At 39.7% G+C, this 27,442-nt stretch overlaps 1 protein-coding gene across 1 annotated transcript in view; it reads right to left on the reverse strand.

Annotated features, from left to right (window-relative positions):
- Nucleotides 1-27,442, reverse strand: part of LOC113023674 (neuronal acetylcholine receptor subunit alpha-7-like) — a 56,750-nt gene that overhangs the window by 25,136 nt on the left and 4,172 nt on the right. Inside the window, exons 2-4 of the mRNA XM_026169929.2 lie at nucleotides 22,814-22,953; nucleotides 15,179-15,223; nucleotides 9,492-9,601 (exon numbers count right to left, since the gene is read on the reverse strand). Of these exons, the coding sequence (XP_026025714.1) occupies nucleotides 9,492-9,601; nucleotides 15,179-15,223; nucleotides 22,814-22,953 (295 nt within the window). The remainder of the gene's footprint in view (nucleotides 1-9,491; nucleotides 9,602-15,178; nucleotides 15,224-22,813; nucleotides 22,954-27,442) is intronic.

The following is a 27,442-nucleotide window of genomic DNA, read 5'->3' on the forward strand; positions in this document are numbered from 1 at the left end:
TGGCTGACTAAATATTTTTTGCCCCACTGTACTTGGCCAATAAACACGATTCTGATTCTGAGATGTATATTTGTGAATGTGGAGATGTTATATTGGTTTCACTGGTAAAAATAAATAATTGAAATGGGTATATATTTGTTTTTTGTGAAGTTGCCTAATAATTATGCACAGTAATAGTCACCTGCACACACAGATATCCCCCTAAAATAACTTAAAAAAAAAAAAAAAACTACTTCCAAAAACATTCAGCTTTGATATTAATGAGTCTTTTGGGTTCATTGAGAACATGGTTGTTGTTCAATAATAAAATTATTCCTCAAAAATACAACTTGCCTAATAATTCTGCACTCCCTGTAGGTCTGTTGACAGAGCTCTGTACAGGTCTGCTCGAGCTGACCTGAAAAGGGGTCCCACCTGTCCAGCAACAACACATGGCATGGAATAATAGACATCATAAACCACAGAGGCAGAACTGTGAAAACAGAAAACCTGAGTGTGCAGCTAGCAGAGGACATAAACAGCTTCTTTGCCCGCTTTGAAACACCACAACAGCAGCATTCATCTGCCTCAGCCCTGCTCCCATCCTCATCCTCACCTGGTTCCTGCACCGCTCCATTCACTGTAACGGAGCACGATGTCAGATGAGTGTTCCTAGCAGTGAACCCCAGGAAGGCGTCCAGACGGAATACGTGGTAAAGTGCTAAGACCATGTGCCCACCAGCTCACCCTCATCTCCACCAGAATCTTCAACCTCTCACTGGATGAAGCAGCCATCCCATCCTGTCTAAAATCAGCCACAATCATCCCAGTACCAAAGAAGTCTCCCATCACCAGCCTGAACTATTATTGCCCTGTGGCCCTCACACCGGTAATCATGAAACTAGTCCTTCAGCACACCAAGGATTACCTCCCCCCAGAATTCGACCCCCACCAGTTTGCATACCGTGCAAACAGATTCACAGAAGATGCCATCACCCTCCACTCGGTGCTGAGTCACCTAGAACAGCGGCAGAGCTACGCCAGAATGCTCTTTGTGGACTACAGCTCACCCTTCCACCACTCGCCCATTGAGAGCCTACTAACTTACTGCATCACAGTATGGTACAGCAGCTGCACTAAGGCAGATAGAGCCACCCTCCCAGCATGTTTGCAATGAGTAGGAGATGCTCTGTATCTCACTGTACAACTGTATAGTGACAAAGGTATTGGGTTCTTTTCTAAAAATTGCTATAAACAGAGGAACCCAAACTGATGAAAAGTGGCGAATATTTTTTTTCAAATGACTATTTTTAGTGGATGTTTGATATGGAGGCAGAATGACAGAATGTTAAAAGAAGTTACTTTTAGTCATTCTAAGCTGGGCATTGCGTTCTCTGGCTGTTCAAAGCCATGGAACTTTAGACTTTCCAAGCAAATAATGATGGCCATACTGATGTTCTTTTCAGTACATTTTACTTTATGTTCATTTTCATTTTTATGATGTTTCTATTTTTACATACCGTAATTCCTCCCACATAGCAAAATTGGTATGGCCTTGATCTGTCCCACACAATGTGCTTACACATGGCCTGCGTACCGCAAAGAATGACGGCCCTATGGTGGCCCAGATCTGGTTTACCAGAGGTGGCCCACACATGAGCCAGCACAAGGCCAGTTGCAGACACACTGCTGGCCCTGTGCTGGCCCAGAACAGTTTCAGCTCTGGCCCCAGATGTCAGCCTAATGTGTACCTTAGCCATGTAAGCCATGTAATAACAACATGTGCTGGAACATAATAGTGCAAAAGTAACATGACGAAACTCTGTTCAGACAGTGAATGGACTGATTCTTATACAACACTTTTTTACTCACCCATATTACTCAAAGTGCTCTATACAACATGTCACATTCACCCAATCAGGCCAAATGTGGCATGCCATCACATAAACAGTGCCATCTTACCATGCCAGAAGTCAGCCAGCAGTGCCGGCTTGACACCAGATCCAGGCAAGACCCGTCTGCTATGTGGGATGACTTGTTCTTTTGGCATTTTAGTTGTGGATTGTGTTTGGACTGTGTCTCTTGCCCTTTCAGTATTGTTTCCTTGTGCTTCTAAGTGTCCCTTTGTTTCTTTTTAGGTTATGTAGTATGGGTTAGAGATATTTTGTATGTTGTTTTCGTTTAATAAATCCGCCTTTTTGATTATTCCCTGATGTGCCTGAGTTCTGTTATTTAGTGTCACTTTGAAAGGACACACATCCAGCATTGACATATAATTGTTCTTTCAATTTTTGATAAAGATTACAGTGAATTGAGATGTAACTTGGCCCAGAGGTACGGTAGGACGCCCAGAGTAAGAAAGTGTTGAAAGTTGGACCTCAACTATTATGGGTGATTTTTAATGAATTTTTGAAATTTCCATAATTGTAGTGTATTGACTGTATTGAATTGAATAAATGTTTCCATTCATTTCTGAGGAATTCTACAGTAAATCTGGATGAAACTTGGCACACAGGTACAGTAGGTGTCCCAGAGGGGGGATGTGTTGAAAGTTGTACATCAACTACTCAGGATGATTTTTAATGAATTTTTGAAAATTGACATAATTCTATTGTATTGACTGTATTGAATTGAATACAAGTACCCTTTAATTTCTGAGGAATTCTACAGTAAATCTGGCTGAAACCTGGCACACAGGTACAGTAGGTGTCCCAGAGGGGGGATGTGTTGAAAGTTGTACATCAACTACTCAGGATGATTTTTAATGAATTTTTGAAAATTGACATAATTAAATTGTATTGGCTGACTGCATTGGATACAAGTACCCTTTAATTTCTGAGGAATTCTACAGTAAATCTGGATGAAAATTGGCACACAGGTACAGTAGGTGTCCCAAAGGGGGGATGTGTTGAAAGTTGTACATCAACTACTCAGGATGATTTTTAATGAATTTTGGAAAATTGACATAATTCTACTGTATTGGCCGACTGCATTGGATACAAGTACCCATTAATTTCTGAGGAATTCTACAGTAAATCTGGCTGAAACCTGGCACACAGGTACAGTAGGTGTCCCAGAGGGGGGATGTGTTGAAAGTTGTACATCAACTACTCAGGATGATTTTTAATGAATTTTTGAAAATTGACATAATTCTATTGTATTGACTGTATTGAATTGAATATAAGTTTCCTTTAATTTCTGAGGAATTCTACAGTAAATTTGGATGAAACTTGGCACACAGGTACAGTAGGTGTCCCAGAGGAGGGATGTGTTGAAAGTTGTACATCAACTACTCAGGATGATTTTTAATGAATTTTTGAAAATTGACATAATTCTACTGTATTGGCCGACTGCATTGAATATAAGTTTCCTTTAATTTCTGAGGAATTCTACAGTAAATCTGGATGAAACTTGGCACACAGGTACAGTAGGTGTCCCAGAGGGGGGATGTGTTGAAAGTTGTACATCAACTACTCAGGAAGATTTTTCATTAATTTTTGAAAATTGACATAATTAAATTGTATTGGCTGACTGCATTGGATACAAGTACCCTTTAATTTCTGAGGAATTCTACAGTAAATCTGGATGAAAATTGGCACACAGGTACAGTAGGTGTCCCAGAGGGGGGATGTGTTGAAAGTTGTACATCAACTACTCAGGATGATTTTTAATGAATTTCTGACATTTCCATAATTGTATTGACTGTATCGGGCCGTTACATTGTAATTTGTGCGCGCGCATGCGCGCGCGACTGTTCGCGCGCGTGCACGTGTGCGCGGGTATAGGCTTTCAATCGGCACATAAAGCGAAAAGGCGCTACCGTAAAGAGTGGTGTAAAAGCGCAAGGAAATTTATGCGGCGGATAGGAGGCGGCTGGCTTGACCGCGGCTCACAAATGACGGCTCACTTTACCGCAGTGACAGAATGACCCGACCCGTGCCAAGAAGACACGCTTTTGACCCAGCGGACTCGGACCTCTACGAGCGGCAGGAGGTAGCGCTCTCCTTGTGGGCTGAAAAACTCAAGGAGAGACAGCGGCTCTTCGCGGAGCGAGAGCACGTCTTCGAGGGCACTCGCTTGGCTCTGGGCGGGCCTCGGAGACGCCGCGTTCCCCCACCTGCTGCCTCACCTGCACCGGAGCATCTGCCGCGGAGAGTGGACGTTTCACGCCGCGCTTCGGCCGCTCCCTCTCTCGCCACTCCGCTCCACGCTCACACATCACCTGCCTCATTCACCGGACCTTCAACCTCGCCACGGCACAGCGGCTCCGTCTTCCACCTCGGCTCAACAGAGGCTCCCGTGCCAGAGGCTCGGACGTGTACCCCGCCCGCTTCCTCCTCCCGGAGAAATCGGCGCACACGCCGCCATAAAACGGACCACTTTCAGCCACTCCCGATGGTGAGCTCCAGTGACTGTTTTTCGCACTCACCATCTGATTATTCACTCAAAACGCACAATAACCCCATCTCTGATTCGTGGGATGTTTCCCTCCTGGAAGATTCTGTGGACTGGGAAGATTTGTTCTGCTCTGCTCTCCCAAAGACTGTAAATAGTGGTGGCAGGAAAACCAGAACAATCCCCAATAAACCTGCTAACATCACACACCCAGTCATTATCTCCACTCCCGTCAGTCAGTCTACCCCCACACCAGTGCCAGCTCCCAGGAGGAGGGCAGCTGCGACCCAGTCTACCGCCACACCCGCTTCGGTTTCTCGAGTGGGGGTGACTGGTGTCCAGCCACCTCCCGTGCCTGTCCCAGCACCTAGGCTGAGGACGGCCAGGATCCAGTCTGACCCCCCTAGAGACTCAGCTGAGGCTCTCCAGCCAGTGCCCTCACGCTCTGGAGGCACGGAAGAGCTAATCAGTCCACCACTTCATCCACCTCCTGACCCAGCCTTTCACGCACTAGCTTTATCCCTGGTTAGGCTGGCTGAAGTGTCCCCTGCTCAGGCACCGGCCTTACTAGCTCAGGCTGTAGCTTTATCTCCCTCATTAGCTCAGTCTGTAGCCCAGCCATTAGCCACACCAACCTCAGCTCCGTCGTCAGCCTCACCTGCTGTTCAGCTTCCAGCCCCGTCAGTTCACTCACCTGCTCTCCAGTCCGCTCCTGTCCAGTCACCCGTAGCTCAGTCTCCTGTCCAGTCACCCGTAGCCCAGTCTCCTCCTGTCCAGTCACCAGTAGCCCAGTCTCCTCCTGTCCAGTCACCAGTAGCCCAGTCTCCTCCTGTCCAGTCACCCGTAGCCCAGTCTCCTCCTGTCCAGTCACCAGTAGCCCAGTCGCCCGTCCACCAACCTGTTCAGTACCCAGAGCCTGCTGTGAGCTACCCTGCTGCCCAGCCAGGGGTTTCCGCACCCGCTGGCCCGGCCGCTCCTCAGCCAGGGGTTTCCGCACCCGCTGGCCCTGTCCTGTGTGTGCCAGGGGCTCCAGTGCCCACTGGTTCTGAGACCGTTTTCGCTGGAGGGCCCGAGGAGCCCGTCCGGCAACCTTCCTCGTCAGCTGGGGGTTCAGGAGAACCGCACCAGCCTCATGCCTCGCTGTCACCTAGCTCTGCTTCGTCCTCGTCTGGCCCGGCCTCGGAGCCTTCGTCCTCGTCTGGCCCGGCCTCGGAGCCTTCGTCCTCGTCTGGCCCGGCCTCGGAGCCTTCGTCCTCGTCTGGCCCGGCCTCGGAGCCTTCGTCCTCGTCTGGCCCGGCCTCGACTTTGGCTTTTATTTCGCCTGCTGCAGCTCCGGCCTGTGCTTCGCCTGATCCTGCCTCGTCTGGTCCTGTGCCCGCCGGGCCATGGCCAGCACGCCTAAAACTGGAGAGCCGCCGCTGCCTTCCGCGCGGCCGGCCCCCTGAACTGCTCCGTCTCCTTCGCCGCCGCCGCTGCCTTCCGCGCGGCCGGCCCCCGGACCGCCTTCGCCTGAGTGGCCGCCGTTGCCTTCCGCACGGTCGGTCCACCGGAACAGTCTCGCCTCGGGCCACGTGGCCGCCCACCCGAACTGTCTCTGTGTGGCCTCCGTCCCTCTGTCCTGGGCCCCCTCCGCCCGCCCTGTTCTGGTTCTTTTTCGTTTGGCCGTCGGGTGCCGGCCTTTGAAGGGGGGGGTCCTGTCAGGGTTCCTGGGTCGGTGACCCAGTGTTTTCAGTTCACACTCACTGTTTATCTACTGCCTGTTCCACTTCCTGTTTTATTGTGTTAGCCTTGGTCTGTGTGTATTATGTTCAATCCTCTTCCCATTATCATTAGTTCATTATGTTCAGCTGTGTACTCACCGGTCCCTCATTATCATCATTATCACCAGTCTGTGTATTTAAGCCCTCTGTTCTACTCATTCAGTGTCGGGTCATTGATGATGTTGTTTCTGTCGTGTGTTCCGTCCAGTCAGTCAGTTAGCCAGCCAGTCTACCAGTCCGCTAAGTCCAGCCAGCCAGCCATCCATCCTATCATCTGTTGTCTACATATTCAATAAACCTCGTTCTGCACCACGAGTCCTGCATGTGGGTCATCCCTTCCTCACCTCCGCACACGAGCCCTGACATACTCAGTCATAGGTAAGCTGTAAATCTGTCACTATCTCTCCCTTATGAAAGAATATTTAATCAACTTAAAGAAGCTGAAACAGAAACATCAGGAGTCAAATCTACCTCTATCTTGTGTCCTGTTGTCTTTTTCCCATCGCAAGTCTACTTCTTTGAAAGCAAGAAGCAGTGTATTGCTGCAAGGAGTTAAGTGAAGCGCTGATGCCCTGTTTAATATCATCTGTTTTGACAGGTTAATAATGATCCACAATTACATAGCTGTCTGTTTTAGTCACATAAACTGGAGCACTATATAAATACCACTTCAGCGTTTCCTCAAGTGGCCTTGCCTTGCACATTTCTTTGATTAATGTTTAGCAAGTGGACATCCTTAAGTAAGAACTAGAACTGTCTTCCACTTTGCAGTTTAAACTGTAACGATTACTTACTATGGCCAATAAAATAAATAAATTAAAAAAAAAAAACCCTTCCTAAAATTGTCTATGTTGTTGCAACTCCTAAGATATTTTACTGCAATTTTCAAAGGAATTTTAAGTGTTTCAAGACACCTACCAAATTCTTCTCTGAAGTGAATATTATTTCACTATTTATTGACTTTATTTATTTATCTATTTTTCTCAGCAAATGCTTGTAGACAAAATCATGATTGATGTGCCCCACAGAGGCACACTGGGTGTTGCTGTTGATTTTTATTATGTCACAGCTGTTTTGCAAAAGGGTAAATGTTCTGTGTTATTTGTTTACTGTGTAGGCAGCTGTCAGTATATGTTATAAAAGTCTAAAATCAGGTTATGTTTGAGGACAACACTGGTGCCACAGAAAAGGTCAAAATGCAAAGGACTCTGGAAAATGATCAAGTCAGTCACTGGCAGTAATGTGAGGTGCTTGAATTCTTCTTAAATCTGACCAGATCTAGACGATATTGTGAAAGCAGCCCAAGCGCTTTGTATTTCTTCAATCTAGCCAAGCAGGACAATGAGCACAGGAGCCTCATGTCCAGCCAAATATGCTGAAAGAAAAGAGGTTCTGTTCTATTGACCTCTGTATCAGAGAAGCCAGTGAGCCAGTGTTCAAGAGACAGATTATTTCCCCTTTGTGCTATTAAAGCCCAATTCTTTGATAAAGGAAGAAATGAGCTTGTTCAGATGGATGTTTCCAAGAGCCTGTGGTTCATTATTGAATTGAACCTCATCTACAACCACGGTGACAGGGCCTAAAACATGGAATTAAGAGAAGAGAAGAATTCTCCAAATAAATAAAGGTAGTACAGAATATAGCTTAAATTCTCTCTATTCTTCTGAAGCTTGAATCGTTATTAGTTTTCAAACTAACCAAAGCACTGGCAATTTTACCCACTTGGCACAGTGCTTTCAGTAGTCAGAGTCCTATGCTGTTACTGGAAACAGATGCAAAGCCTAAAAGGAGTTATGGTTTATTCCCCAAAGAGGGAATTGGCTCGATCATTTAATTAAATGATACTGTAAGCAGAGTGATATTTCATCTATAGAATCTTTCATTCTGCTGTGTTTTTGGATACACAGATACATGGCAATGTAGTGTAGTGTTGTGTCCACTCACAAAAGAAAGCATATTTTTCTACATAGAAGAAGAATGGCGAAAGAGAGAAAATGTAAAAACCAAAATATATAATGAAATCTAATGAAAAATTAAATGGTAAAAATCAATTTGAGGAAACAGTGTTGATTATTCTAGTGGGCAGTATGATGTAATTAACAGCAAAGTGGAGGTTTTGTAATGTGGGTTGCCTGTCCTTATCATTTGCTTAAAGTCAGTACACTTTATTAAATACCCACTCTAATTCACTACACTTTACCATGTGAACAATTTTAAATACAAAATGGTGAAATACCAAGAACTGTAAGTTGTCATGCCCATGGACTGCAAATTATATAATGGGTAAATTTAGCAACTATTGCCTGAGAAACTATGTTTGAAAAGACATTATGAAATGTTTTACTTAATTTGGTCTGAAATAGTTTGTAAGCTTTTTATATTACTGTTGTAGCCAATTAATTGATGAATAAGTATTTTAACATGGTAAAATAAATTGCTAATTACCAAAATTGGACTAACAAATTCTAGTCATGATTATTGATTTGCTGTCATTTCAAAATTGTGTTTTTTACCCTTCACATTGACATTTTAGCCAGAAGATGGCTTTCAAGTTTTGGCTTCTGCAAGCTCCAAAACAACCCGTTCTCACTCCCAAAGCGTAACATTTTACGCTAGGTGACAAATCGTCACCATATTACGTTTTCGGCTACCCACCACGTTCCTAAATGACGACCTCGGAAAAAGAGGAAATATGAGAACCGTCTGGACTGAACCTACACATGTTCGCTCTTATTCTTCAAATCGCTTAGAAACACGCTATTTAACATCATTAAAGTCCTGGTTAAGGTCAGGAATAAGGTTATGGTCAGGGCCAGGGATAAGGTTAGGTTTAGGGCTGGAATACAGGGCTGGAACGTCTACTCCCGCGGGAGCGTCATTGCACTGGATTCCAGCCATAACCCGCCGCGTACCATAAGGACGCCGAAGGTCTCCTTTCGCGTTCCTCAGGAACGCCGCGGGACGTGACAAAACGTCGACATGTTACGCCTCGGGAGTGAGAACGCTCTGTCCAAAAACACAATTTTCTTTTCTCAGTCCTTTATGACTGATAATGGAAAAAGTATATATCAAATTGTATTCAGTTTTAAGTTGTCAAAAGTCAGAATAGTTTTTTGTTTGTTTGTTTGTTAAAGAAGATTTTTTTCCTGTTTCCGGTTGAAATAGTTAAAAGCCATTTGAGCAAGGCATGTTCTTCTAATGGTATTAGAAGATCTATATATTAACTTATAGTTGGATCTGCTAGATGAGCATGGTTCTAATCAGTAAAATAAATGAACAAATGTTACTGGAAAGCAATGAAGTGACCCAATCACTAGCCTGATAAGACCAACTCAAAAAGATGAGAATGTAACATACCTGTTGTACAGAAGAATATCTGGGACCCACACTAGATTTGAAGGGAAACGGAGATTCTGAACCCCAGGGTAGCTGTCTGGGTTCCATGAGAGGTAAATGTCTGTCCAATGCTGAAAACAAAGTGTCAAATTAGAAAAAATTATGTAAGGCAATGGAAAAGTGGAGGGTCAACAAAAGTGACATGTGAAGGAAACTTTTTCCCACCCTATATATTCGTGGTACAGTTGCATATATATCACATCACTGGTATTTCATAGCATTTTTTACTGAAACTATATCCATGCATATTATTGCTTTACCCTTGAATGACCAAAAGTATCAGAAACTGCAGTAGGAAGAAATCCACTGATAAGCTGGAATTTCCATCTGTTTTATGTGCATTGATATTAATTTATGTTTCACATGGTATTTGAATCCTCATCTCAACTGATCTGAAAAGTTTGGTGATTAACCAAGAATAGTTATTGTAGATAGATTTTCTATAGCAGATCCTAGAGGATGAGGGTGTACAGGATGTTGGAGCCAAGTCCAGGCCAATATTTTACTCAGTTACATCATGCCATATTTAAGTATTTGTCATGATCTTTAAGTTTTTATTATAATCTTGATCATTTTAGGTTATAATGTAATATGCTGTGCTCCATAAATTAATCCTGCTTTGTTAGTCTGTTGTTGTTGTAAAGTGTTGGTAGATGTCGTAAAGGGGGGGTGTATTTGGCCCGCATGCAGAGGGGTGTGGGTAAAAGGTTAGGTAAGCAAGCAGGACGTGGAGCAACAGTTTTCTGATCGTCGCCGTTTTAATGTTATCTTTTGTTGTAACACAAAGGGAATATAAACGGAGCTCCCACCAGAGGCATTTGTTTTGTACCTTTCGATTTGTAAGGAAAATAAATGTTTTGCACCTTCTTTCCTTCGCCTCGTTTTTTGCTATCGGAAGGCATCCAAGAGACTTAACAAGAGCACGAGTCAGAAACTTTACGTTCTGCAGAAGCGGCAAAGAAGGACCGAAGGTTGTCGCTATAATACAGAATTCTACTTTCCACTCAAACATTTTGAATATGATGTTCAAAATGTTTGCTATGGATTTTTTTTTCTTTGTCAAATCACTGTAAAACTACCACAAGATTTTTAAGTACTTCTAGTAAAGTGTTGCTGTATTAGATACTCCTCTGTTTGCAGATAAGAAGCTTTTTAAGTCCTTAACAAGAGGACAGCTTCAACCCATTAGAAGTCAAATATTTCCTCTTCACACAGACTAATACAGCTGTTGGCTCTTCTACTTTGTCTCTAACTCTGATAATGAAGCTTGGCACAGAAACGTTGCCAGGCCAGCAGTTGTTGGCACTAACCATGTGCAGTCCCATTTGAGCCTGCCAGTATTCAGCTAACTGAACACAGCATCAAAGGGTTCAAAAACACAAAGAGTGAGTGTGATATGTGTTGCTTCTGTGCTTATTTTCATTACTTGTAATGCACAGCATGATGATATATGATCCACAGTGGTATAAATACTGGCATTCATCCTGGCATCTAAACGTATGCTAGTATTATGCTTTTTTCTAAATCTGTGTGCAAGCACACGTGTTACCCAGATTAACCACAATATTGAGCATGTCTTTACAATACAATTCACTGTTTGGAAATCTAGTTGTCAGGGTATTCATGTGGACAGACCATTCACCCAAACATTACATGGCAAGCACATTTACTCACGGCGAAGGTGGTTACAGGATAAAGTGCTTCGCCATTATAAAAAAATCGGCTTAGGAGTGGCTTGACCAAGTGTATTCAGACTTAATAAAATCCATAAATTAGTCTGTCACACCCAGTCCATTGAGGTCTTGTCCCACTACTTGCAGCAATCAAAGAATCTGCTGCTAACATCCGAGTGACAGACACTACAAGACATAGTTTTTCCATGCTCCAATGAGTTGGATGTGTTTTTGCTGCATGAAAGCTATATGGTGTGTATATAAATATATGGTGGAGGCATTCAATTGCTGAAAGCACAGGGCAAATTCCTCATGTACCAACAAAAATCCCCAGAGCTAAAGTAGCAACAGTATATTTGGGATCATCTGTTTGTGTGTATGTATATGTGCATGCATGTATTTTTATAGTGTTTTTTTTCTTCCACTTAAAAGGTTTAGTCCTTGTGACTGTCAGCATGTTTCCACACCATCTGTCAGTTAAATATACAATAGAAAATGATTTCAAAGATATTCCATCCATCTCAAATGGGCCTGCTGCATATGTCTGCACTCACGCAGCTAATGACTTAATCACTACACTTGTCATCTGTGGGCCTTGGCGGTTTGGTGCTTCTTTTCATGTTCATTGGCTGGAAACACACAACTAACAGCCAACAGAACTAATCACAGCTCACTAACTTTGTAGTCTGTCAGGAACAGATGAGGAGGACTGAAAGCTATGTAAGGTAACAGCTGTCTAAGAATAGGTATGGAGTTGCATAACATAAATTCAAGACAGCATCACTAATTTGAGAGTATGAAAGGCTGATTTTTTTTCTTCAAATTCATATATGACACATGTGAGTCAACTGCAAATCCAAAGAGGTAACAGAGGTAATTGAAAATGTAGCACTAATCTGATTTTCGTTATTTGCAAGGGTGAATTGATTTTATTTGCACTGCAATGGCCATATTACTATATAAATATTCTACAAAATGTTGGTTTCATAATCAATGGATTGTTAACAATAACACAATTTCAGATACACTATTTTTATTTGTTTATTTGTTTTTTATTTTCAGTGCTGAGTATTTCAGTCACATCTGAATGTAGAACAATCATTGACTGATAAACCTGTAATCCCAAACTTGTCCTTTCTTTGACTGTCTGGCTGACTTTGTATGAGCTGGTTAATGTAAATCTTAGGTCTCTCTCAAAAATTGCAATGTCTGCAAAGCCCCCTTGAGCCACTGAACCATAGTAGATGCCAGTATTAAAGAGGAGGCTTCCTGAATAATTGATTTATTCAACTTGTAAGGTAGGCAGCAGCCAACTCAACGTGACGGCTGTGACATACTTAATGGGATCTTCTGAGTGTGGCTGTTGTTATAATGAGACTGTTGTACCTACCTGGTTTGATGTAACACTTTTCCTAGAGCTACTAAACGCTGCAATCCATATTTTTTATGCTATTTACTTCTTTGCCAGTTTCTATTCTGATATAGAAATTCTATTTAAGTGGATAAGAGATAGGAATTTGTCTGACAACAGCATAGCAACCACACACAGGTTTTGGTGGACTGTGTTGAAGCAATGCAAAGTTTTTAAAGAAATTATGAAAGTAGTGCTTGGAAATATATGCAAACAAAATGACCACAGATAGTGTGGCATTTGCTGCAACCTGCAACCTAAGTCAACAGTCTAATCCATGTTTCCCTTCACACATACAGTCATGCAATGTTTTGACTGGACTGCATAGAGTAATGTGAAAACAAAGTACACCCTTACTGCTTACATGGGAATTAAAAGACAGGTGCTACTTATCAAATAGATTTGAACAGTTTTAGCAGTTTGCTGGTTTAGAGCATTCAGGCATATTCTAACACATGCAGCCTCCCCAGGAATGGATGTGCCTGTAAATTTACCGCAAGGTCAGATCAAGAAATGCTCAGAGAAATTGCAAAAAAACCTAAGAGCTGCATCTCAGATGCTACCGGCCTCAGTTAACATATTAAATGTTAAGGACTTGTAAAAAGCATGTCTTGTTTGGAATGTTTGCCAAGATAAAGCTCTCCTCTCTAAAAAGAACACAGCAGCAGCTTAAGTTTGTGGTTTAAGCCAAATGGCCTTTGTAACAATGTTTTTAGGAAACTTGAGATCAAAGTGGAGATGTGTGACCATAAAGTTCCTAATCCACATTTGGCAAAAAAACCAACACAACATACAGTACAAACACCTCATGCCAGCTGTCAAGCACAGTAGTGGAGGGATACTGATTTGGACTTGTTTTGAAACCAAAGGACTTGGACAACTTGCAGTCATGAAATCCACAATGGGTAATGGCTCAGTCAAAGTCCAGACAACAATCTAAAATGTGGCAGTGCTTAGGATAGATAAGTGGAGTTGTTCTTATGTAGTACCTTTCTAGCCTGTTTGAACACTCAAAGCTCTGTATACAGCATGTCTCATTCAAACGCACATTCATACAACCATTTTTTTCTACATCTTAGTGTTTTCTGTCTTACATTCATATTCCGATGAACTCATCAAGAGCAACTCAGTGTTCAGTAACTCATTCAAGTATACTCTAGCAGACTGGTGCAACCAGGGATCAAACCTACCAACCTTCTTTTTAGTATATGACCTGTCCTACCTCCTGACTAACAGCCACCATGGAGGGTTCAGCATTAACGAATATCTGCAAACCTCAATTAACTAAAAAAAAAAATAGAATATATCAACAATATCAAATTTGTCCCACAATGACATGAGAGACTAATGAAGTCATACAGGAAACAATTACTTCAACTTAGTGCAAGTTATTTTCAGTAAAGGTGAGTCTCACAGATGGACTTTTAACAGGAATCTACATATTTTGTATTAAATACCTCTACACCACAACAAAGTAAAAACCTGAACTGTTGACTCTCTACAATGAAGATATTGTGTAGCAGTTATGCTTTGGGCAGTATTTAGTTAGCATGGATTGGTCCACTTACCTCCTTAGGGAACACGATAAATACAGATCAATACAAAGTTGTTCTGAGTGGTCAAATTTATGATGACATTTTTCTGTGCTGACGGCAGTGATCCTGGACAAGCTGACAACGAACCTATCCACAAGACACTAGGGGTTTATGGTTCAGTGGTTTGATGTGTATGAAATGGATGTGAGTCACTTCACAGTCACTAGAACTCAACCCAGCTGAACACCTATGGGAGATTTTGGATTGATGTGTTAGACAGACGCCGCCTACCATTATCAAAATATAAAGTGGGAGAATATCTTTGGGAATATGGGAATGCTGATAAGTCCAGGAATATCCCAGAGACTGGCATGTAGTGGCCTAAAAACTTAAAAAGCAATGTCTTTCTTTGTCACCTGTCTGTAGGAACGGCACTATTTTTTGTATTTTAGTGTGTGACTGTATTAGTTGAGGAGGATGTTGATTTTTCTGTGGCTTTAGGAACCAAGATTTAAAATTTGTATTTTAAATGTTGAGAATGTCAAATCAGATATAATTTTTAAGAGTAAAACAAAGGTAAAATAGAAAAGCTTAAACAGCAAAATAAAGTAACCCAGTGTTTTAAATCTTGAGTCCTGAAAGAATATCTTTGAAAATATATTTCTATCACCTTCCCCTGCTATATTGCTGACAATAAATAGCCTTATGATACCATGCTATTATTAAATATTATATAATATCATATTATCCTTTGTGATCCATCTTAACATAATTTTTCCTTTATACTTGGCAGTTAAAGATGTCTGCCATAAAACTGCATCGTGCTGTTTCTTGTTTGTTCCCAGAAATTGTTTTTGTTAAAAACAAAAGGTTATTGGTTGTAGCTTGTGCTATGCCTTCAAGAGCAGTCAGATGTGTACACTTATTGAAAATATGAATGACACAGCCCACATATGGCTTCCAAAAATATACTAAACGACAATTATTGTGCAGTGATCACACAAAAAAGGACTTAAAAGTGAGACGTACCAGCTGCAGCCAGGCATTTGTTATCAACACTTGGTTCTTTTCATCCTGGAGGGGAACAAAAGGAGACGGAGAGAATAATCAGCAGTGAGTTGACATGGGTGCAGGCAGATAGTAAATGACAATATTCTACAGGGCAAGAGTAAAAAAAAAAGAAAGAAAGAAATTATTCAATTCTGGTAAACATAAGGCACAATAATGAGACAGATTGGCAATGAAGTCAAACAGCATCTCATACGAGTCTGAGCTGCCGGCTAACTGAATGACAATGATGTACTTTTTCAGCATTCTCTTATTTACAAGGTTTTTCCATTGCCACGTCAAAGAAGTAACATATATCAATATTTTAAACAGAAGTAAAAATAATAAAGAAACAGGGTCAAGCAACAATTTCCATTGACAATAGACAGGGTGAGTGCTTTTCAAGAAAGAGATGAGCATACAGCCATTTCTATCCATATTGTGAAAGTATAAATACACAGAAGCTCCTAAAGTCCAACTCATGGTCAAATGTTCAGATGGAGAAAAACAGAGAGGATGGCTGTTGATTCTTTTATGATTCTAGAAGTAGTGAGATGAGAGTGAGAGCAATAAATGCAAAAAATATTCAGAGAAAACTGATTTCAGAGATGCTTCAACAAAGCAAGTCATAGAAGAAATAGTAGTAGTAGTATTGGATAAAGAGAGACAGGAACAATGCAGGGGGGAAACTGAGATGTGAATGAACTAGAGTCTGTTTTGTGAAATCCTACATGACAGCAGCACATTTTGCTCCTTGTGTTATTACTGATACATTGGGTTCATGTTTTATCACTGCCTTGGATCTGAAACACTTGCAAGCTGCTTGTGGGTAACTGGATGATCTCGTGCTGTGTTTCTTCATTGAATAGCCCCTTTTTAACATTCATGGATTCATTGAAGTGACTTATCACATTATCTTCTACCCATGACTGAAGCTGGAATAATACAGTTATTTCAACCCTTTCAAAACTTTCCCTTTAAAGTTACTGAGATAAAATCATGAAATCAATTTACTGTACTCTCTATTTTTCTCTGTTTGTCAGAACTAAGCTTCTGAACAGTTTTCTGTCTTATCAGACTCTTTCACGCTGTTACTTTTATTTTTCTCCCTCTGGATGTTCAGGATTTCTTATTTTGTGAAACAGTCCAAGTGGTGAAGTATGGTTAGATATGACCTTACAGGTCACCTTCAGATGTTTTTAAGACTATCTTTAAACATTAGTTGGGAGACCACGTGTACACTGAAATATTTGCTTGGAATGATTCTTGATTTTCATTGAGATGTTAGGAAAACCCTTCTTTAAGATGTATACAGTAGCTTGTAAACTTTGATTCTATATTTTACTGCTAAATAGATTTGAAATACTAGAAATGAATCACTGTCACATATATCCCCTCTGTTGAATATTGCTTGCCTAATAGTATAATCTAAAAACGGTAGTCAAACAGTAAATAGTACTTTGATAATGTTTCCATTAAATTGTTTTAGAGAGGCGTTGACATATTCTTCACAATAATTTTGGAGGATGTTTGAGGGTATTTTAAGTCCTTTATTTGAGCAAAACTGTCCTTTGTCACTGATCCTGTTCACAACTTTTGTGTACAGACTTTCTATTTGCAGGCAAGTAGAGCAAGGTTTCTGGTTTGGTGGCCTCAGGATCTCCTCTCTGTAGGATTAAAATATAACAAAAACAAGTCTGAGGCCATGGTTCTCAGCCAGAAATGGGTAATGCACCTAGAAGGATGAGTTGTTACCCCAAGAGTGGAGTCAGAGACTGACAGACTGATTGTTGTAGTGTCAGCACTGACGTGGCTGCTGTACAGATCTGTTTGTTGTGAAGAGTGACTTGAGCGTGAAAGGAAAGCTGCCAGCTTACCAGACAATCTATGTTCCTACTCTCACCTATGGCCATGAGTTTCCTCTGGGCTCAGACTATGAGATTGGTTGAGGAGCTCAGCCAGAAAGGGGTCATAGTAGAGCAGCTACTTCTCAGTATCCAAAGGATCCAGCTAAAGTGGTTCAGGGATCTGACTAGGATGCCTACTGGGCACCTACTAGGTGAAGTGTTTCAGGCATATCCTAACAGAGAGACACCCCAGGGCAATCACAGGACGTGTTGAAAATTATACCTGTCACTTGGCCCTCCAAAATCTAACTCAAAGTTTAAAAGCTACTGCCAGTGCACTTAATATTGGCAACCATGATTTTCTATTTTCAATAAAAAGGCACAATAAATGTATTAACAAAGCATTTACAGATGCTCATTTACACTAGAACTAAAGTAAATTAAAGTAAATATACCATATAAAATAGGCAACTGACAAAGAAGAGAATCGTGTCTTTGTGTTTACCAATATAAATCAATTAAAACATATTTTGCATATAAAGAATCCTAAACAAATTTGTTCTGCCTCAGCACTATCTCTGATATGGGTTAAGCCAGAAATTATCCTCAACATCACAGGAAAGCGAAGCTAGCCAGAGGGGGAAACGTTATTAAACAAGTGTACTGACCCATGGCCCTTTTATCTATCTAGTGTGAGGTTCTGATTGGTAATCAACCAATTTTGAGTCTGAGTTTTCCACCTGGGAAACTGCTATGACACCATACACAATATTGAATCCCTGTGGTTCCTGAATGAGAACATGGTACAGCCAGTGATATAAACCCATTTCCACATGGACACATGAACTCTAGACAGTGTCAAGAGAATTAGGTCAGGACATTGCACCTTCTTGCATGCAGTGCTTAACAGGAGTTAGTCTGCTTCAGATGCTGCCCATTACTGGAAGTGCTCTATTTGATTTAGACCTGCGTAGAGCCTGCAAGGAGCAAGCAAATGCATGCAGTGATTCACCTATTCTCATATGCAGTACAATCATATATTACACAGACTTTCTACTAAGGGGCTGATGGCAAAACTGTCTAATATCTGATCTGATAAGGTTGGACACTTGCTTTTTTACACGCAGCTACATTCTGTAATATCTTGAAAAAGGTCAGGGCACAAGTGCATTTGTGAAAATGCACTTACATAGGAATTCATGAGAAGAGATTTTAACAAAAACTATAACTAAACCTAAGTCATACGCAAAAAAAGGAAGTTATAATGTGTAGGATACTGGTCTTGACAAAATACAATTCTGTAGACTATGCTACCCTGTCTCTACATGTTTTTTTTTCAGTCTTTCACTAAAAAGAGGATTTTTTTTCACATAGGTATATAATGGAAATTCTGAACATACTTACTATACATAGACACACACACTCAGGATTGTGGTCACCTCAATTAAAAAAAAACAATGTAAGTAAATGAGATTTTTTTTTTACAGTTACCAGTTTTATTCTTATTCTAAATTGTAAATGTAGTAGCACACACCATACAACATCGAATTTCATTAACATTCTCCGTCATGATTATCAGGATGTATAATCAACTACCACAGTTTTCCAAAGGTTTAACTTTGTGTCATCAGCGACAAGCCAAGCAAAGCACTGCTTTTACTTCTCTTTGTAGTGAAAATCGATTCTCACAGTTTACATCCCCCTATCCCTCTGCCTCCTCAATTCCTCCCTAACTCCCCCCAAACTACAATCTTATCTCCACCTGTCCTTTCTAATCTCTGCTTCTTTTAAACAGGCTTCCTTCTCCACAGTTGAAATGGAACAGCCTTCTATTGTATACATTACAAAGAAACATTTTATGTCTCTCTGGTGTGCAACCTAATGTACAGTTTTGGAGACCTGGCTTTGCTTTAAGGTTGCTGTGTTTTTGCTCTATTTTGTGGCTGACCTCTCTTTTTTTGGTGTTTTGTGAGATTTCACTGAGCTGCAATATCAGCTCTGTGACACCCGCTATAAACACTCTAATCTTTTCATAAATCTACTGTGATTGGTTTTTGTAGGCTGTGCTTGATGGACACTTGCATTTAATAACAGCTCTTTATCTGTATTTCACTGCAAGCGATATAGCATTCAAGGCTGAAAAATGTAATACACATATGAAATAGTTCTTTGTTTGAAATCTTCATGTGCATTTTCCCCCAGAAAGAGGATTTCATCTGTGGAATTCATTCAGTTATATCCCCAGCTTGGAACAATAGGATAACTTCCTACCTCTTTTTCTTCCAATCCAGATGAAAGGATCAATATTTCAAAGATAGAGAATCACCAAACAGGGAAGACAACAAATTCTAAAATCTGAAATAAATAATATCTTCTTAGAAAACTCTATTGTGCTTCATGTACTTGCATTGACTTTATATTTCCCATCAGTTTCTTTGAATAATAGAGCTTCATCGGGACAAAGAATAGTGAAAATTCGTTCTTTTATATACAGGTCAATGGATACGGTCATGCTTCTGCTGCAATGCATCAGTTTATCTGAAAGAGGAGCATTTCTCTGCAGATACTTTATATCTCAGGGTTGATTGAATCAAACATGAGCAGAAGCAAAGAAGTGCCTGCTCTTGTGCAAAGAAACATCTGTTACAAGCATTTTTTCTGACTATTTTAATCTTCCTCAAGAGTCAAGAATCTTCCTCCAGAGTTGTTAAGTAATACTATTATCCCAAAGCAAACAGACTTCCATCTTACTTTGAATGTAGCATGAGCATACTTGGCAACTGAAGAAGTAGTATTCAAAATGGTTTACTTAAGCATTTATGACTAGTATTAATATTTTTTAAAATTATCACCACAGCAAATTCTCATTGTGTGAAAGTATGTTTTTATAACAAAAACTTGTTGAGAATGTGTCTTCAATGAAGCGTTTTTGGCAAAAAATCCTGCAGATGAGTTTTTAACAGTGGAATTGGCCATGGTACATCAAAATTGTGACTGTTATATTTTATCACTGAATCATCTTCATTGAGGCAATACGATGATTGTGCAAATTTAATGTTGATAGCCGGATTAGAGCTCATTATTTATTTGATTTCATATTTAAATTTATAATAATGTCATAGTACATGTTTTTTTTTAATTAATTTTATTTATTTTTTAATGTAAAACCCTAATCAGTTAAGAACGCAACACCTATAGTATTCAAGTATAAATGTGCGGTAAAGTAAAATTGCAAATATTTATTTCTCATTCATAGTTGTTCACTCAGAGGTAAAAGAGAAACTCAAAAGAATGACAGGGTATATATGTGTTGTCCTCAATTAAATATACTTTGTTACATATCTGCAATGAACTTTACTGGTTTCCTAATAAGGTGCATGAGACACATGGTGGCACTTTAAACTATATGGTTACCAGTTGTCCATCAGTCTGTCTGTGTATGGCATTATTCATGGCAGTGGACCCAGTGGGCATCAACCTGCCCTATTTCCATGGTTAGAGAGTTACCCAGGAGCAGATGGAGGAATCAAAGGCCATATTACACACACATTGCAATTATACTCACATACATATACACAGACACAGCAAGGTTTACATTATTTACAGATGCCCAGTAAGCATTAATTCATCTGGTTTTGCCAGCTTATTCATTATTTATCAAGCCATCTAACAGCACAACAATACATAAACAACCAACACACAAACACACATACATGCACATACATGCACATACATGCACACTATACATATTTACATAACATAAACTACAATAACTATAAAATAGTTTTAAAAGAAAAGAAATTTGTAGTCATGTAACTATGTGACGAGTTCTTCAGAGATGTGGAAGCTGCTTGGTTCTGATTCTCCATATGGAAGCTCAAGATCTAAAATGCATTAAAATGTTTTTAGTGTGCGCTGTTTGAGACTTCATATTAACAATAGAATTAGAATAGGAGTCTAGTGTATGAGATTTACTGTACCACCATGTAGTTATCATGAGGAAACCTCATGTCTTGTCACAGGGCTGACTCTGGGAAGTGACAGGGTGTCGGCTTGGCTTTTTTGGTTGAGTGCCCTGGCTGTGTGGTAGGGCCAGAAGGCAGGAGGTTTGTGTGTTTTTGTGCAAGAGTAGGTGTATGAGATGGGGAACAGGAGGAAACACTTGACTGAGTGTAGAGCAAACACTGAAGGAGCAAAATATGAGATGTGACAGAAAATCTACTCAAACCACAGAAGTGTCAATTTAAGAGTTGTGGGTTTAACATTAAAAAGAGTGAAGAATGTCAGAGAAAGGGAGGATTGTGCCTTGTTGAGCTAAATGGTGTGTGTATGGGTGTGTGTTTGTGGGTATAAAATGTAGGACACAAAAATAAGAATGGATGCTTTAAGTCAAGCTTTTCTCTCAGGGTACCACTTCAAATGATATCCATAAAATGAAGAAGACAAACACAGGTATTGTATTGTGTTGTGCAGGAAGTGTTTAAAGGAGTGGCAACCAGCTAATGTTAGGTGGCTAATTAAGTATTCAGGCTGGCAAATGTTGTCTGGGATCGAAATATGCAGTCAAAAATAACTAAATCTGTCTGTTGAGCACTCGAATTATATTTTTCCATATGCCTTAGCTTGTTGACTAGTTAGGAAGACATGATGACATTGTTAATCAGCTCTAATTTAATATAATGATGCTTTGGGGTAATAAGTGTTTGAGGTGACAAAACAATTTTAAAAATTGTCAAGTAATAATATATTCTTAGGCTGAGTCACCATTATGAAACCTTCTAACCTCTGTTTTAGAGGTTATTTCTCCTATTTCTGGTGACAAATATAAGCAGCAATTTAGCATAGCATAGAAGAGCAGAGTTCTTTAAAGAGAAAATAGCTGAAGACGAAATTAAAATATCTTACAATATTTGATCTTTATTGTTGTTTTCAAAAACAACAAACTGAAAACTGACAGTGTTTGACACTGTAGATAAGTTTTACCTTGAAAACCTTCTACAGGAATTTCTAGAGAGGCACTCTATACTGCCTTTGGTTAGGATATGGTTAGCATTTTCAGCATGTCAATCTTTAATTTTTCCCCCTTGACTGAGTTTGACACTGTGGGAATAATAGTTTGAAATTCAACTTCACAGTTTTAAAGAAGTACAAAAGATGCATAAAGAAAGATGAAATACCTTCAATATAAAAAAGCCTAAAAGACATGCCTCAAGTTTCACAAAGTAAGACAGCATTATAAGCCCAAAACACATATAACGCTGGGCAAGGGAGGTATGGAAAGAAAGTGACAAATAGATGAGAAAACGTTTTTAGTTAATCAGGGAATGCTATTGCTTCATTTTCAAGTATAAGTTGGAAAAGATTCACGTAATCAATCTTTTGGGATAAATATTTAGCACATTTGCACCGACCTGCATGCAGCCTGTTGCTATTACCCCTGTTTTTTTCCCCATTCTGTTATTTTTCATTATTTTGGATTGGGATTAATGAAGTATTCTGATTCTAATAAGAGATAAGAACCATTATTAGAAGACCAACACCTTTTTGTAATCCTGTTATTAGGGTAGGCAATAAACCTCAAGCTTGTTTTCAGTAAAAGTAATCATCCTCTCAAACTGAACTAACAGCAGTGGCTTCTATGTGCCACTGGCTGCGAGATGAGTGTTTGTTGCAGGCAGTGTGCTGCTGTACAACTTGTCTTAAAAAAACCCTCATCCTCTTTCAACTGTCTTCAGATATTCTCGGCACTTCACAACACACACAGACTCACCACATCAATAATCTGTAGCAAAGTGAGGCCGAGTTCGACCACAATGGGTGCAGAGTCGTTTTGGACTGGTCTCTCAAGTCGATTGTAGTTTACCATCAGATCACGATACAGCTTTCTCTGGTACACTCCACCATGACAAACTGCAGGGAATAAATTGAGAATTATAACCAAAATGAAGCAAGATAGTCACTCACTTTTTAACTTGTACAGATTTGCCCTATGGTAAAAGAGGAAAATGAACTAGCAAAGGAAACCAAAGGAACAATGGTGCAAGGAGCTGATCAATTTAAATTCTGCTGTGCACATCCTTTTTCTTTTTCACTCAATCCAGTAACTTTATAAAACAATCAAACAGTTACTCCACCCATATTAAATCTAATCAGCACTGTTATTGCAGTTACAACCAACATTGTTCATGCAGTGTCAAATTCTGCAATAAATACTGATTAAGTCGCACTAAGGTGAATGTGATGAGCACATTAAATCATTGAACTTTAATTGTGTTGACTGTGTTTCCCTTTTTTCTCTCCTGTATTCATTATGCCTCATCAAGAGGTTTACACTGAACAATTACAAGTATTACAGCACAGTCCCTCAAGCAAAAGCAAGCCCAGGCAGCCACGAGGGTATCGCACATCCACAATGCTAAAATTCTTTTTTATCAGTGCTGCTGTCGTAATTTGAAATATAATTACTTTGAGTGGCGGTCAAAGCAGTGACTTTAACCAAGTTGCTGTTAAGGCCCTTTCACAGCAGGCAGGGTGAGCAGGGTAAGCAGAGTGATGATGGATGGTCAAATCGATGGAGCTGTCATGTCACACAGCTGTTGAGTCCACATTTCAAACAGTTTTTGTGTTCAAGTGTGACTCTGGTGGTTGCAGCTCTAAGTGTGTATCTGTTAGTGTAACCAGACAAAAACAAAAAACCCACTATTGTTATCAAACTAGTCTTTACAGTCAAAGCTTAAACTGAAGTAAACCTGTGTTGAACATTATTATATACTTGTTAGAATTTTTAATCTGAATCTCACAGTTCAGCTATATTATTTAGAATATGTGAATATTTTGTGCTATAATGCCTTGCAGTGTTGCTTTTGAAAAAGACAGCAACTGATATAAATATAGAACAAGGGGGGATTTACACAATCAAGGCTCTGGTAAAACGAATGGAAGAGAGCCATAACTTTAGGTTCAGTGAACACCAAGACATAAAAATCTGATGAAAAAACTTTAATAATGTTTGGTGACTTTGGATTATGTCACAATGACATAAATTATACAGAGTACCAATATAATTACTGTTTCGGGCTCCTACCATAGCATTTGAATAAATGCCATGCAACATACAATGAAAATCCTGACTGTGTTCTTCCTATATTAACATGTAGAAATGTGTGCGCAACACAGATGTGAACATCAAGTGTATACTTTCTTCTCCAGAACAACAACACTGGCTTCCCATTTCAGCTGTTTTAAAGCTTCTGATTGGCTCTTTTGAGTTATTGGTGGAAGAATATATGGACTTCATATATTTTATTTTAGGATTCCTGGTTGGTTGCATATCTCTCACAGTCTCTCTGAGTTCCCCAAAACCTTAGAGCAGCAGCTTCTCTCATTAAAGGATGACATTAGATAATTTTCTAAACTTCTCTACTTCAGTGTCATTTTCAGTCACAGTTGAAAAGGTCTCAGTCTGCCTCTCCCCAGTGATCCATGTCCAAATTAGATGTTGTCTTAACATATTCCAGCAATTACCAACTGACAGCCAAGACGTGAGTGCACCGACAATGACTGAGTGAATGACTAATTAGCTAATGAGGCAAAAATAAACAAAGGCATCTAGCTGTTCATTTGTGAGTGAGGGTGTTGGCGAGTGATAGGCCACTCCTAAATCTTGGGGTGACAGGAAATCTGCATAATGGCTGAAAGTGGCAGCCAGCAAAAGTGTTGAGAGTCAGTAAAATGAAGTGAGCCAAGAAAAAAACAAGCTGAACAGTAAAGAGACCTGTCAAAGAGCCACTACAAATAATATACATCTCTAAATGGGTGTCAACATGGCAATTAATGAAATCTGTCTTGCTATAAACCTTCACAATAAGACAGAAATATCATGCGTATGTGTATGTGTGTACTTGCGATGTGTTATTGTACAGCAAACTTAAGAAAGCAGACTTCAGAAAAATAATGAAATGGTAATAGCTGCATGCCATCTACAAATTTAGAACATTTAGGACTGTTGCTTCTCCTTCAAGGAATGGGCATCCTGCAAACATGAAATCTCCACAACAAAACTATAGGTTCATATTTACATTATAAGAAAAACCCTGAAAAATGTTGTGTTAAAAAGCAACAAAGATCCTGAACATAGCACGAGCTAAATTGTGTGTTATAATTGGCTATAGTTTATTTAGCTGTAGCTGTTTGTAATTGTTTCTGTTTCCTGCACAACTGTAGTGAGAGCTTAGTTTGCACTAGCAGCAAAAAATCTTGTTCTCAGTGCCTGTTGGTCTGCCGTTTACCACCAATTCTGTTCATAATATTTATGGACAGAATTTCTAGGAACAGCTAAGGGTGGAGAGTTTGGTAGAGCTGCTACTCCTCCACATCAAAAGGAGCCATTTAAGGTGGTTTGAGCATCGGACCAAGATGCCTCCTAGGCACTTTCTAGGTAAAGTGTTTCAGTCATGTAATGGAGATCTAATCTCTCCAGAACACACTAGAGAGATTACTAGGCTGACTGGTTGACTAAAATACAAATAATGCTCACTTTAAGTTATGAAATGCCTCTTTGTTGTCCTTCTTTTTCTTCAAATACACAACTGCACATACAGTAAAACCTATAGTAAGATCTTAGAAATGCTTGATGTTGTACATGTGTTAATTATTGTAATCTAATAATGTTTACACTCTTTCTAGTGTTGCTGCAGCATACAAATCTAATTAATTATGTTAATTCTTAACATAGGGAGAATTAAAAGGCAGCAGTTTTCAAGGAGCGTAAAACGTCTATGTTGTATATTAACCTCCCTGAACTGCTACAAAGCTTTAGCTGAAGATTCAAAAAAGTCATGTTGTTCATTTTTCTCTATGGTAACTTCATAATTCCTTAAATATGTTTTTTTTAGTATCTTTACAGAATTACATTTTTAGATCTGATGTTTACTTCTATTATCACGATAAATCCAAAAATACAGTCCAAAAAAGTCGATCATTACCCACTGAGAGAACAATGCCAAAAAACACTTTGGAAAGAATATTAACTTAAAATAAGAAATATTTTAGGTTAGTTTTGCTTTTAAAAGCAAAAGCTAGGGAAATATTTTCTCATGCTCTGTGGGTGGTCTTATCCTCAATTTTTTTTTTTACACAAATAGCTACATCCTCAAAATATTCATCTTACCCTCAGGTCCTGCCACTGACATACAGGATTCTGCCCCAGTTTTCCATCGTCAAGTCATACTTCCATCACCCAGATTGCAACTGTAGCTCTTTTTCAGTTTTAATTAATTAATTCTGAACTGAATGATACAGATGCACAGGACATACCAGTACAGTGTAGTTAACGGCAATGAAAATATTTTTTTTCTTTTTTATTGTCTGGATTCTACAGCAGTAGACAGAAAGACAATTTAGTTTATAAGTGGTTCACCCTTGAAGTTGTATGCTGCCTTTAAAATACTACACATACTGGCATCTGTACTGTTGTCATTCTTCTTGGCAAAGAAAACAAATCATAATCTCTCAGTTACACACAAACCTGATGCATGTTGGACATTATTCATTTTCATGTACTTAAAATTAGGCTTAAAGTAACACAGCTGACAGTAGAACTGCTGGATCTACCTTATGAATGTAATATCTACATATTACATTCATAAGGTGGAAATCCAGCAATTAAGTACAGCATGTCATTTCCTAAAGTTTGCCCCAAAATCTATTCCTGTCATTGTGTCCAAAATCTTGTAATTGCCATAGCTGAACTGAAAACCACATATTCTTCGCTCCTTAAACGACACTAAAAACTTTGTTTTACAAACTGAAAATATATTGGGGGAAAAATGAAACTATACTTCCTGAAGCAAATTCTTATCTGGGTTTCTCATCTTACTGTACACCATATTGCTTTTGCCAGCCAAAGGGAAACCCTAACAGCTTTTGGCTTCCAGCAATAAAAGGGACACTTGAGGACAGCAGGCCAAAGACGGGCTTGAGCAGAGGAGAGTCAATCTTTAATGCCTGCAAAAGGTAGGTTGGTTTACACAGAGTAGTAAAAAGTGAAATTCACAGGACAATGAATAAAAGACCATTGTACCACTTTAAGTGTGACCGTCAGCGAGATTGCAATGAAAACAATCTGTTGTCAGTGTTTACAACAACCGACAGGGAAAATTGAACCTTGTTTAAAAAGCTGATAGCTGGTGGAATAAAGGCCCTCATACCAACTATCAGTGGTCCTTCTTGTGAGGTATGAGCTCTGCCCAGAAAATTGTCACTCGCATTTTGAGCCCTGACTTCTAAAACTTGTGCTCCCAAACTGCATTTCCATGTTATCAGACATTACATTTGTTTTTGGCATTGTACAAATAGGTTTGTATTCAATATATCTTTGTTCAAGTGGTTGCCTTTCTTC

Source organism: Astatotilapia calliptera, chromosome 6 (genome assembly GCF_964374335.1).
Source record: "Astatotilapia calliptera chromosome 6, fAstCal68.1, whole genome shotgun sequence".
NCBI lineage: Eukaryota > Metazoa > Chordata > Actinopteri > Cichliformes > Cichlidae > Astatotilapia > Astatotilapia calliptera.